This window comes from Alosa sapidissima, chromosome 16, assembly GCF_018492685.1.
Source record: "Alosa sapidissima isolate fAloSap1 chromosome 16, fAloSap1.pri, whole genome shotgun sequence".
NCBI classification, from domain to species: domain Eukaryota; kingdom Metazoa; phylum Chordata; class Actinopteri; order Clupeiformes; family Clupeidae; genus Alosa; species Alosa sapidissima.
The window spans coordinates 21,357,575-21,371,443 of NC_055972.1; the positions used below are offsets into that span (position 1 = coordinate 21,357,575).

Genomic DNA, 13,869 nt, shown 5'->3' on the forward strand with positions numbered 1-13,869 from the left:
GGTTTTAAGAAAGTGGAATATGTGTGAACAATCCTTTTATGAAATTAATAATTGCGACTTGTTCACTTATCAGATAATGTGACTTTCTCCATACAGATCAGGCACGTGCAGAAGGGGGGGCTACAGGGGTTCTAGCACCTGCCCTTTTGCCCCTTTGATGCCCAAGTGCCCTTTTGACAAGACCCGTTTTTTACTTTTTAAAGTTTGTAATACTTCCGCTAGTTCCAACGTGAATATAAAATGTCTCATTAATAGTTTGTGAAATTTACAAAAATAACAATTTTCTGTGTTAATTGAAATGCCTTGCGGCCACCAATCCGTGACGTCATACATTCAGTGAACTCTCAGAAGGTGCACGCAGGCACAGTGCTGCAGGAGACGTTTGGGAGCACGGTAAGGTCACTTGGCAGTTAGCCTATCTGAACATGCAATAGTATTCAGAGATAGAGAATAAAATGTTTAAAGTTGTTTCATGTTTAATGAAGTAGGCTATCAAACCCGTTTTAACCATGTCATGGTCCATCCATTTCAATAACCTGGCAGCTTCGAAAATCTAAGGCTGAACGTTCATAACATATTCTGTTTAGGTTACTATGTTATAGTAGCTTAGGTTAGTAGACCTAGTTCATAAAACAGAGTAGGCAAACCTTTTCTAAATCGTCATAAGCCGACGACATAGGCTACTGTAGTTGTTTAACTAACCCAACTCCACACGTCGTTCTCTGTTTACAGTAGGCTACATTACGCGTCATTTCACTCAGTGGCCACACGCACAGCACGCACACACACGTGAATCTGCAAGACACCAGCTTGCTAATGGTGGTAGTTCACTGTGATAAACATTAAAATTATAGCCTGACAAGCCAGACTAGGCAATAACATATTTGCTGCCGCTAGGGTGCGTCTAGATTTCTAGGCTATTAAAATTAGCTTTGAATTTAATCAATAAGATGTAGCCTTATAGCCTATGATATCTGTGTAGACAATAGCCTAATGAAAACTGAAAAGACCTATTTGTCTGTGCCCTGGCTACAGTAGGCCTACAGTACATGCACTCCTATTGAATTTTCAGAACCAAGGAGAGAAATGAGAAAAATGTGTTACAGCTCTGTCTGCTATTTACACCCATTCTTCTTGATACATAATGAATATATATGAAAATTGATAAAATGTTTATCAGTACATAGGCCTACTTTGCAAATTGCTAAACCCAGTCCAATGTCCAGCTCAGGTTCAGATGATTAAAGTTTTATAGGCTAGGGAATGTAAAACTTAAGTTCCAGTTTACACCATTTAAATTGTGTTTAAATAAAGTTAACACATTTTTTGAAAATTTTGTTCCATGTGCCCTTTTTTTAAATTTGAGCCCTTGTCCCTTCAAAGGTCTCTGCACGCCCCTGATACAGATACTGTACTTCAAGACAGAATGTCAGCCTGAATCCATTTTAATAGAGACATCCATCCTGGCAAAAGTGGTTGATGTGTGGTGGTGATGGTAGTGGACACATGTTACAATGTCAAGTGCAGAGCTGTGGGCTGTTGAATAGGAACGTTGGTGTCCAGACAGTCCAGTAAAACAGTCATATCTAAGAATTAAGGGAACACACACAAATACTCATTCCCCATGTCCTCTCAGTCTCATAATGTAATGTAGCAGGTAGACCTTCTCTGCCTGCTATTTCCAATAACACCTGCCAGTGCTAACAAAGGGGGTGGGGCATAGGCAATTAGGCCTAATCAATCCGGCACCAGTGGAGCGCAACTTGGTTCACCAATCCACCAATTTTATGATGCTTGCATGGTATTGGTGTGGACTTCCATAGTTGCCACCCTCAGATCTCCACTTCCCAACCTTTGTGTCTTAATAAATCTTTTGTTTTTCTGGAATTCATGTCTCCCCTGTATAATTTTCGAACCTGTAACGGCTCCCACACACAGCTGCGTGCATCGTTGCTGGAGACGCATCCCATTCACTTTACATGGGCTCACGTCATCCGTTGCCAAACTGAATTGTGGGTCCGTCGCGTCGCGTTTCTCCCGCCGCTCGCGTTGAGGAGTTCAGCTGTTGCTGCACCGACGGAAAACAAAGCAGGCGCCAGCCAATCGCATTGTGTGTATGCAAATAGCCCATCGATGACACAAACCAATGACACCGCATAGATGTTAATAACAGACAGCGGGAGGCGTTTAAAAAGGCAATTAAAGCGGTAGGCCATGTTTGATTGTAGAGAATTTAAAATACCCGAAAATGGAAGAAAAACTGATCGTAGCTGTCTGCAGTCACCCTGTTCTATATGATCAGACGTTATTCATCTACAGAGACCTCAACATGCAAGCCCAAGCATGGAGAGAGGTGGCCGAGGCTGTGGGCGTGGATGGTATGCATTTATCTGTTGTTGATCACAATTATTTCTACATGCTGTCCATTCATAATTGCATGCAATTATGAAAGGACAGCATGTAGAAATAAGCATCTTCAGTGACCATAGATTAATGTGGTGATGGTAGTCATGTCCCCTCAGTCATATGAAAGGTATAGGAATGTGTTTGTTTAGATAGATAGATAGATAGATAGATAGATAGATAGATACTTTATTGATCCCCAAGGGGAAATTCAAGGTCTCAGTAGCATACAGACATCACACACAACTGAGGAATCTGTCAACTTTATTGTCATGGAAGTGTACGGTATATGTTCTTGGGGGGGGAAATGTCATTTGTTACAACTCTGGCCATTTGCCTGCTGTTAATGACATGCAGGCTAACTAGGAATTGACAGAATGTACACATAATATTTCCAGCCCATGTCACATAGATTAATGTGGTGATGGTTAGTTAATCCTGTCCTCTGAGTCATCTGGAAGGTATCTTAATGTGAAATGTGCAAACTCTACATTATGTGTTGCTTTGCTTTTCAATAGAGGAAACATGCAAGTGCCGGTGGCGCACCCTCAGGGACCGCTTCAAACGGAAGCGGAACAAAGAGAAAGAGCACAGGAGAAGTGGGGCACGGTCTGTGATGGTCAAGCCCTGGAAATATACGTCCATCATGGGGTTCTTAACCACATTTGTTGCTGACCGGGAAACCTCCAGCAACATCCCCCGCAGACATCAGCCATCAGAGGGGTGCTCTTCCTCCACTGCCCCCCTACATTCCCAGCAACAACAGACACCCACCAGCATCAGCCAGGAGCCAACTCGGCCCCAGCCAACACAAGGTTGCCACAGGGCGTCGGGTCATTCCCCATCCTTCATTGGCCAAGAACAACAACATGGGGTAGCAGAGGGAGAGGACATGAGACAAGGCCGAAAGCGCCGGGGGAAGGAGATGACCGCATTTGAGAGGGGGCTACTGGCTGCCATCTCCCCCATGTCAGCCTGTGTGGCCTCCCCACCTCAACCATCTCCATCTCCTTCTCCACCTCCTCCTCCACCACCTCCTCCGCCCCACCAGGAGGATGAAGATGAGGCTTTCTTCAGAAGCCTCCTTCCCTCCATGCGGAGAATGTCAATCGCCTGAAGGGGCGAGAGTGCGTTTCCAGATGCACCAGCTGGTCTATGCAGCTGATCTGGAGGAGGAAGGCCTGTAATGTCCTGTTTTCCCATCCTCCATTTGTGTTTGTTTAGCATGTGCACAATAGTTGTCACAAACACTTCACACTTCTCACAAAGTCACTATACCACAACATGTATACAATAGTTGTCACATAGTCACTATACCACAACATGTATACAATAGTTGTCACATAGTCACTATACCACAACATGTACATAATAGTTGTCACAAACACTTTACACTTCTCACAAACAGTCACTAAACCACAACATGTGTACAATAAAGGGATTCAGGTGACCTTATGTCTGTTCAGCGTTTTCAATTAGACAGTAGCACCACTCAGAAGTTTGAACACACCATGTCATTCAACTCTTGGCCCCGTATTTCTACAGAATTTCAGTATTTGTACAGACTCCAACAATGACAACACACAGCCTACCACAAATGCCATTCATGTAGTGAGGCAAAAAGTGCAAACCAAGGCATTCCGCCAGGTACCATCAATGTACAAAGTACACAGCTGTTGTTTAGTCTGTCAAACAACTTCACATCGTCACCTGAAATAAGTGTCCAACAGCCTTGAAGGAAGTACGACAAATTCCAACCAGTTGTTGGCCATCGCTGTTACAGGCATATTAATGAACAACAATGGAGTTGTACCCAATGATGACAAAAGTATGCACGGTGGGTCACAAGGGCAAGTGATCAACACCATGTGAAATGACACACATGTCTGCATGTGTGTGTGCCATTTCAGGTAGTGTGTAGCCACACAAATACACAAACATGTAGGTTTTTGTGTTCCATTCATGTTGGAAATGTCAAACAATATTAGACTAATTATGGATAAGTGTGTGTGTGTCGCTCCTAACCTTTCACTGGTAGCCTACTGTACATCTCCAATAACATGACAACACTATGAAATCATGGAATTGGTACATTTCTTGGTCAGAATACAATACATCATTCACTTGGAATTACACTACAAGCAGTATATCAGTTGAGGAACTTGATGGTAGGAAGTCTCCCAAAGTGCAGTGGTAGTAGTAGGCATTGTTTGAAATGGTCTGCTGACCGATAGCAACTGTCTATGAGCCGGGTTGTTATGGATGATGCTGTCTGCCGTCCACAGGTACTGTTGGTGGTACATGTCCAGAATGGAGGTGCTTTGTCATGTCCACCACTGTCTGTAGTATGTTGTGGCAATTGGCACAGCAGATCCCATACCAGGCAATGATCAGCAACGCCTCAGTAGTGCACCTGTAAAGGATTGAGAGAAGTGAAGGTCACATGATATGTGGAAGTACACATACAAGCATACACTATGACACCTTATTCCTTTATATATTGAAACAACCTAGGAATAAGGACTGAGAATTGGATGTTGACGTGATATTTGGAATGGATGCTTTCAAAATACAATATGGGTAGCTCTCAAAAGAGCTTTGGGAATATGTGGCTCGGAAAACAGCCTAGGCGGTCAGCTGCCAGCGCACTGCACCCTCCTCATTGAAGTAGGCACACAAGGTCTCCCGCAGCTGGATGGCTCTGCGGCTGGCGTTGTTGCAGGCCAACCTTCCTGCATTACACAAAGCATTCGAAGGTGCACAGTCTGCAGCGCTTGCAGATTCCTCTGGATCATCGGGATCTTCGGGACCTGTGTGTGCTAGCGTCATCCTGACAGTTGCCTTCAGCCGGAGGAAGTTGTGCAAAACACAAGTGGCTCTCACACACACTTCGGCTACCTCCGGGGTGGTAGCCATGACTCGCCGGTACATATGCCACCTAGCAGAGAGGATGCCAAAGGCGCACTCAACCACCAACCTCGTCCGGCTGAGGCGGTAGTTGAACACCCTTCTCTGCTTTGAGATGTTCCGCCCTGGGAAGGGCCGCAGGAGGTTGGTCGCCAGAGGGAAGCCTTCATCCCCCACAAACACATAGGGGAGTGGTCCCCACTGCTCTGCCCCGGGTATGATGGCATCAGGTGGGATGCCCAGAGTGCCGTCCCTCAAGCCCTCTCCAAAGGCTGAGTTCCGGAGGGTCCCACTATCACTGGTCCTCCCAAAGCCTCCGACATCCACGACCCTGAAAAGGTAGTGGGCGTCAACGACAGCCAGGAGCACCAGCGAATAGGTGGATTTGTAGTTGTAGAAGAGGGAGCCCGAATTGGCTGGCGCCTGAAGCACCACATGCTTCCCATCAATGGCACCAAGACAATTCGGGAACTGCCAGCACTCCTGGAACTCGCTAGCAATATCCCTCCAATCCTCTGTGCTGGGGACTGGCATGGTGTCCTCCTTCAGGGCGGTCCAGATTGCACCTGCAACCTCCGCCACGATCCCAGCCACAGTGGAATAGCCCACTCGGTAGTTACTGTAAAGGCTATCATACTGAAGGAGTCTCCATGAGCCAGATACCCGAGATGAAAGCAAGATACGGTATGACGACTGCCCCACACACACACACACACACACACACACACACACACACACAGAGAGACACACACAGACACATATACATACATACAGTACAGGCCAAAAGTTTGGACACACCTTCTCATTCAATGTGTTTCCCTTATTTTCTATTTACAGTGTAGATTCATCAAAACTATTAATGAACACATGTGGAATTATGTAGTTAACAAAAAAGTGTGAAATGACTGAAGACGTGTTATGTTCTAGTTTCCTCAAAGTTGCTATTTTGTTTTAATTTCATACCATATTCAGCAAGCCAGGACTTGACAAATATTCATCTGTGGGCCAAATAACTTTGCATTCATTCATAGTTTTGATGCCTTCAGTGAGAACGAACACTGAATAGTCATGAAAATACAGGAAACACGTTGAAATGAGAAGGTGTGGCCACACTTTTGGCCTGTACTGTACATACATACATGCGCGCACACACACACAACACACACACACACAAAACACACACACACACACAAAACACACACATATATGTACATGCCTATTTGCATGTAGTTGTACACACACAACACCAAACACAATGAGCAGCTGTGACTTCGTGTATTATGTTTCAATGGCAAGATCTATGCATGTAGATCTGCATGCATGCATGAGTTTGCTGTCTATCTCTCTGAACATCACTGATGTCATGAATTGGCTACAGCCCATGCCATGTATTTTCTCTGTCATTGAAGTCATACAGACATTGCAGATGAAAGGCAAAGTAGGCCTAGCATTGAGCACAGAGCTAGGCAACAACAACAACAACAACAACAACAACACCACTTATTATACAAAACAGCAAAGTCACGCAACCAAAACAAATCTTACCGTAGGCAGATGGCAAGTCGCTGGCCAGGTTCGATGGCCAACCTCATCCATGTGTTGGACTTGACGATGAGAGGACCAACTTTGGCCAGCAACTCTTCTAAGACCTCCGGGGTCATTCTGAAGTACTGCTGGAACCGCACCGAGTCCAACCGGAGCATCTTGGATGGTAACATGCATACACAACTGCAATGTTTCCCAATATTTTTTCTGACATCTTCTCTCCACATGTCACTCTACTGCGCGCCCAACCGGAAACAACTTTAATTGGTTCTTGTCTCTATGACGGTCGCCCATGCGGTCGCCTCATTTCCATACATCAGACATGCCTCCCGCTTCAACACATACACACCCCCAACCGTTGGGAACACCCACTGGCATGCGTTGACGGAACGCAGCTGTGTGTGGGAGCCGTAAGAGGTGTCTCGGTTTAGAGGTACGATCTCTTAAAGATTCCCTGATTCATTAGGCCTCAGGGTGGCGTAGCCAGGCTACTGTGTTTGGCCCCTTGGCCCTTCCTATGTATCACCCTGTTACAGTAACACTAACACGTTTCACCCAAATATACACAAACGGGTATAAGTAGTCTTCTGGTGATTTGTTGTAATCTCGCAATGAAAACAATAAGGAATAATCCAAGCTGGAAGGGAAGCAAGTTTATTCTGAGAAATAGGAAAATACATCACCCACAAACCCACAGTTATAATTGTCAAGGGGATTTAGCCTCTGTCACTTTATTTTTATACCTTAGTAAGAAAGAAAGTCATGAACTACATCTGAAAGATCACAGACACTGCTTTTGTTTATTTTGTATATAAGATTTTCTAGCGGTGCCAATAATTGTGGGCAACGTGTTTTTTGTTTTGTTTTTTTTTGTTTTTTTTTTAAATTACATTGCAGAAAAAATGGCACAGAATTCTCGAAAGGTGTACTTTTTCCTCAGAAAATATAACCTCAGGTAGTTTAATATTGTTTATTGTTATTTGTCTATTGCGACAGAAAACATGCAAATTAAATGTCAATTTATTTTTCTTTTGCACTTTTTCCATGTATGTATTTTGTGATTTACAACAGGTATATGTGTGTCTCTCAAAAACATTTATTCATAAATTTAATTATGAATCATTATTCTATTTTATTTGAAATTATCATCCATAACACTGACCATTTAATGGAAGAGCAAGACAGAGACAAGAGACCCAAGCAGTAGCATAACACTCCGCCCCACGCTTTTGCCACTGTTGCACAGGTGTCCCTCACAACAGTGTATGTCAATAATTTCAGAGCCAATGTGAGTTGACACGTCTCCTATGCAGATATTGCTAGAGGCACATCCTTTCAGAATGGTTGTCTTCCCGTTCTTAGTATCTGCAAATAAATGGTTATTAAATGGTAAATCGTTGAAAAAGAGAACTGAAATAAAATTGAGAATTATGTGAAAAACCTCACCAGTTGCTTTAATACACCTGTCCTCGTTTCCAAAACAGGACATCATTTTTGTGCAATCGCCTCCCTCACAGGTGAAACATTTCTTCCCATTGAGAGTATTTGGATTTAGCTCTAAAATAAACATAGAAATATACATACAGTACATACATGTACATATGAGTGTTTACACATGTTAATTCCATGAACAGTCCATTATGAATAACATGAATATTCATTCATTCATTTAATATTTATTTATTCTCGGAGGTTCATTGAGGGTAGTAACACAGTAACAATGAAATCACATATTATATACAATGAAATATGCATATATATATATACCGCTGACACTCCAAGACAATACAATACTAAACATACCTGAAGTTTTCTGAGAATTGCATCGGTCAGTCTTGCAGCATTTGGTGCTCATTGTTGTCCTAACAGTTCCGAAGTTCATTGACCAAGAGGTGCAACTCTCTGATGGCAAACACCTCTTCGAATTCACTTCTACCGCTTGTTTACCACCTATCAGTAAAAACAAACAATTGAGCATATAGTGCAGGCAGAATTATGCGACAGAAAAGACCATGCAATGCCATGGCATCAAAAGGCTTATTCTTACCTTCATATGCGTTCACAGTGATACTAGCGCATGATTGGCCACTGCAGGTTCCAGTATCTGTGCACTTCTGGTCGGTATCAGGAATGCACTGATAGCAAGTCAACGCAGCCACTGGAGACATACAGAGCAATTTGTGAAGAAGCAGTTTCAAGATGTAAAACTGTACCAATTTGAAGTGATGCTAGAAAACTAAAGCTACTGAAACACTCAATACAATATGCTACAATACAAGAGCCAAACAAATGGAACTAGATGGTAATCACAAAAATCTAACCATTAGAGAAGAGTGCACACAAAACACCAAGAGTAATGCTGGGTTTCATCTTGATTGAAGTGATGCAGAAGTACATAGCGTTGAAGTTCCTTATATCATGGTAGTCAAAGGTAGGAGTGGCTGTTTAGAGACCATGCTTTTTCCGGTCATCAGTGAATTGGAGTGGGTGGGTTGTACAGTGTCTTGGCAGTGTGTAAAAAAAACAACTTTTTTTTAAGTTAACATATCCAACTGTTCTTCGATTAAAATGTGCCCAGACAAAAACATTTATGCCATTTTGTCAGTGTTCAAAGTTCAATGCTGACCCCAATATATATAACCCTAACACAGAAAAAGTTGGGACATTGTGTAAAATGTATATAAAAACAGAATGTGATAATCCACAAATCTCATGAACCTGTATTTGCCACCGACTCTACACACTGTTAAAGAAGTAAAAAACGTAAACAAGAGGACCAGCTAACTGTGTCAAGAAAGGTCTGATCAGTAGAGCTACTTTGGTTGAAAGTAAACCTCTTCATTACCTTTTGCTGGAACTTGCCCTGTACATGGTTCTAGTTCCTATAATTCCCCTGTACTGCAACTCTCGCTGGTAATTTCGTTAACTTCTTCAGCTGACTATTAAAATGATTAAAACTTCATGACTGTTTAGGCTGCACAGCATCCAATCACCTGTGCTGGTAACTTTGTTTACTACAGTGACATTTGGGGGCATTTGTGATATCCAAGGGGGTTTGCGCCACAAATATTTCATGTCACAGGTAATGAATTAACAAATATAGGCCTACTAATGTAACTGAAGTATTTAAATAAAACATATTTCATTCATATCAATTCTTGCATCACCTAATGCCATCATAACATCTGGGCTCCAGGAAAGAACAGTTTATGTTTAAATTACTGTATCTAATATGGTGTTGGTCATACTATAGAATATAGGTAACATTTATGGTAAGGGTACATGAATTTTCATGAATTCATGCATGAATTAATTCATGATTTATGCATTACTTCATTCTTTTATATCTTATGAATTATCAGGAATTGACATGAGTTCATAGTCTCTCATTCATGACCTCATGCATTAACAACACATATTCTAAGGCATTAGGGACCATGGGTACATAATTATGATATGTGATTTTTAACCACGAGCCTTACTAAAGAGGAGTATTGACATCATATCTAGACCAATTTGTCAAACTATCTGGAGATCCTTTTAAGCATGATCATAATGATTACATGAATTTAAGGTTAGTTGGTCATGAGTTCATCATGTATATGGCCCCTCAACTAAAGTGGTGAATAATGACTTGTGTTTAGAGAACTGCAAAGTTTGAATTTGAGCAGTGATGATCACATTTTTGGCAGAAAAATAAATAATCAGATCATGCTTAATACATCATAACTCATAATGATGTGCCCACCGTACTAAATGCTTTAGGTGATGCGCTGTTCATGTATGATATCACGAATGACAGACTATTAACTCATGTCAATTCCTGATGATTCATGAGATATTAAAGAATGAAGTAATACATAAATCATGAATTAATTCATGCATTAATTCAAGATAATTCATGTACCCTTACCGAAATTGGACCAAAATTAAAGCAAGACACCGTTCTTAGTACTCTTGGGAACCTGACAAATAAAAAGTAACAAGCCCAGGTGTCATCTCGGATACAGAGTTTATTTCCACCTGAGAAACATTGCCGTGCAGCCCTTTTTAACCTCAACAAGATGCAAAAAAACCCTAATCCATGCCTTTATCACTATTTAGACTACTGCAATGCACATTTTACTGGTCTCCCAAAAAAGCATATACAGAAATTGGAACTCATACAGAACTCTGCTGCTAGAATTTTTTACTAAGACCAAGAAGAGAGAGCACACCACTCCTGTGTTAGCTGAACTGCACTGGCTCCCGGTTTCCTATAGAATTGATTTTAAGGTTCTGTTAATTACTTACAAAGCTCTGAATGGCATAGCACCTTCATATATCTCTGAGCTTTTAACCACAAAGGAACCTTATCTTTCAATGCTAATCTTTTAATTGTGCCCAAAGTGCTCCACAAGCAAAGTGGAGAAACTGCTTTTATCCATTATTCACCGAAGCTATGGAACACCCTGCCTCTGTACATCAAACAGGCAAGTTCAGTGAATATCTTTAAAAAAAAGACCTGAAAATATACCTGTATATGAGAGCTTTTAGTTAACTAATTTTATCTTGTAGCCTATTTTCTCACGTTATTTTACATCCGACTGCTGCTATTTACAGGGTCTTCCTATTTCACTGCACTGGTTTTACTATATGTGTTGTTGTATCTATCTCCATACCATCCTGTGAATTCTCATTACTTAATTCCAAATATCTGATATATTATTTATTGATTTGTTTGTTTGTATTATTATTATATTTTTTCTTCTTTTTCTTTAATATTGTGTTAAGTACTCCAAATGAAAAGCACTTTTGAGCTGCATTCTGTGTATGAAAGGTGCTATACAAAAAAGTTCGGAATGCTTCTGGTCTGGATAGAGTCACCCCTCGTCCATGACTCTAGCTTATGGTCATACTTAACATATCTAAAATCCATTTAATACAGGATTTCCCCTTTAACAGAAAACTGTGTCTGGCCCACCCTCCTTTCGAGGGGCCCGTTGTGGTGTGTTGGTGGACGGATCAAAACGAAAAACAATGGTTCTGTGTCATCAATTGTGGGGCTACACACCCAAACAAGTTCCGTGCAGCCCAGTCTTTCAGTGTCCCGGAATCATTGACATAAAGTCCGGAAAAAAAACTGTCTAAACCTATATGGCCGCTTTTTATATATTTTCTTTTTCCTTCTCTAGCGCGGCGGTCATAATGAGCTCAGGCCAAGTTAAGCTGGTGGCATTTCTGTATCATGTCTAAACAATTTCTTCTTTTGCCTGGTAAAGTTTACAAGCATTTGTGAATTGAGTATCAAACTGTGCTCATAGACAATGGAAAGTTTCAACAATAAAACATTTGCACCCTTGCACACTCTTTCACTGGCTTTTCCAACCACATATGCAGGGGCAGAGTGAGGCTGTTTGATCAACAGAAGCGGAAAAAATAAAAAGGTTAACAACATTGTTGTGACCTTGTTTCGTTCTGATGGTTAGGGTAGGGTAGGTGCCTGTCAAAGCAGATTCTGTTCACCTTGTGGTTGTGGTTGTGTGCTACTTTCGGCAGCAGAACCCCTAAAGGATTGAAAATCGTCTGAGGCCTGATGAAATCAATGCAATTATGTGCTTATTTTATCTTTTCATTCTTATCTTGCATTTCGTCACCTAAAATAATGATGATGATGATGATGATGATATGATGGAGATGATGATGATGATGATCACATCACACATCCCATAAACATAACATAAACACCATAATGGCATGAGTATTTTTTTTCCAGATTTTTCAAAAAACACAAAAAAGTTAACCAAAAATTGAATGATGATTTTGTAAAAAAATTACATTATTTTAGGAAAGTGACAATTTTTTGGTTTTTGGTTTTGGTTAGTCATTGCTAATAGAATAGCACCAACCACGAGAGAAACCCTACCTCAAACCTTAACCTTAAGATACAGAAGCACACATATAACACACACTATGCACATCCTTTGTGGCCTAAGGAAGTGCTTTGAAATCATGACGCACACAGGCGCGCACACACACAAAAACACACACCCACAAACGCACGCACACACACATAAACATACACACGCACACACATAACTACACACACATGCACACACACACACGTTCACATAAACACGGGGTGGCTGCAAAAGGCTTCGTACTCTTTGTCAGACTCGAAATGTGGTTGCATGGCCTAGTTTTGGAAGCACTGCTGGAATACTGTGGTCATAACCCATTTCTCTTCAAACCACAAATGTACACAAATTATAGTACCCTCCAGAATTATTGGCACCTCTGGTAAAGTTGACTAAAAGCAAGTACACAAAAATAATCTTTTGATGATTTATTGTAAAATCTGTACTTTTTACAAAAACGTGTTGCCCACAATTATTGGCACCCTTAGAAAATCTTATATACAAAATGTAACAGAAGCATTTTCCTATTTATATTCAACTTCAACAAGTTAATCAGAGTGTCTGTGAACTTTCAGAAGTAGTTCATGACTTTCTTTTTCACTAAGGTAAGAAAATAAAGTGACACAGAGGCTAAATCCCCTAGAAATAAAATAAAGTGTGTTGACATTTGTAAATCAGGGAATGGCTATACAAACTAGGTACTTCATTGAAAATACCCATATTTACAGTTAAAACAATAATTAAAAGGTTCTAATCAACTGGAAATGTGACAAACCTGGACAAAGACCTGTGGTTACCCCCCCATGCACAGTATGTTGCACTGGATGATCTGGAGAGATTTTGTCAAGACAAATGGTCTTAAATCCTTTGGTCTGTATTTATTTAACTTTATGGGGTGTCTTAGGAGAATATTACAAGCTGTTTTATTGTCAAAGGGAGGCTTAAGAACGCATTGCAAGCAGGTGACATGTTTTTGTTAAACATATTCATTTCTTTATAAGATTTTCCTATTTCTCAGAATAAACTTGCTTCCCTTCCAGGTTGGATTTTCCCTCATTGTTTTCATAGTGAGATTACAATAAATCACCAAAAGACTATACCTGTTTTCAGTCAACTT

At 41.1% G+C, this 13,869-nt stretch overlaps 2 protein-coding genes across 2 annotated transcripts; one reads left to right on the top strand and one right to left on the bottom strand.

Annotated features, from left to right (window-relative positions):
* The first annotated feature begins 2,169 nt into the window (after positions 1-2,169).
* Positions 2,170-3,979, top strand: LOC121685881 (transcription factor Adf-1-like). Its single transcript, XM_042066732.1, has 2 exons — positions 2,170-2,378; positions 2,922-3,979. The coding sequence occupies exons 1-2, from the start codon at positions 2,249-2,251 to the stop codon at positions 3,518-3,520; spliced, it is 729 nt and encodes a 242-aa protein (XP_041922666.1). The 5' UTR covers positions 2,170-2,248; the 3' UTR covers positions 3,521-3,979.
* A 3,832-nt stretch (positions 3,980-7,811) lies between these two features.
* On the bottom strand, positions 7,812-9,285 carry LOC121685883 (urokinase plasminogen activator surface receptor-like). Its single transcript, XM_042066733.1, has 5 exons — positions 9,177-9,285; positions 8,903-9,013; positions 8,659-8,805; positions 8,302-8,412; positions 7,812-8,220 (listed from the first exon to the last, which is right to left on the bottom strand). The coding sequence occupies exons 1-5, from the start codon at positions 9,250-9,252 to the stop codon at positions 8,021-8,023; spliced, it is 645 nt and encodes a 214-aa protein (XP_041922667.1). The 5' UTR covers positions 9,253-9,285; the 3' UTR covers positions 7,812-8,020.
* Positions 9,286-13,869: the final 4,584 nt, after the last annotated feature.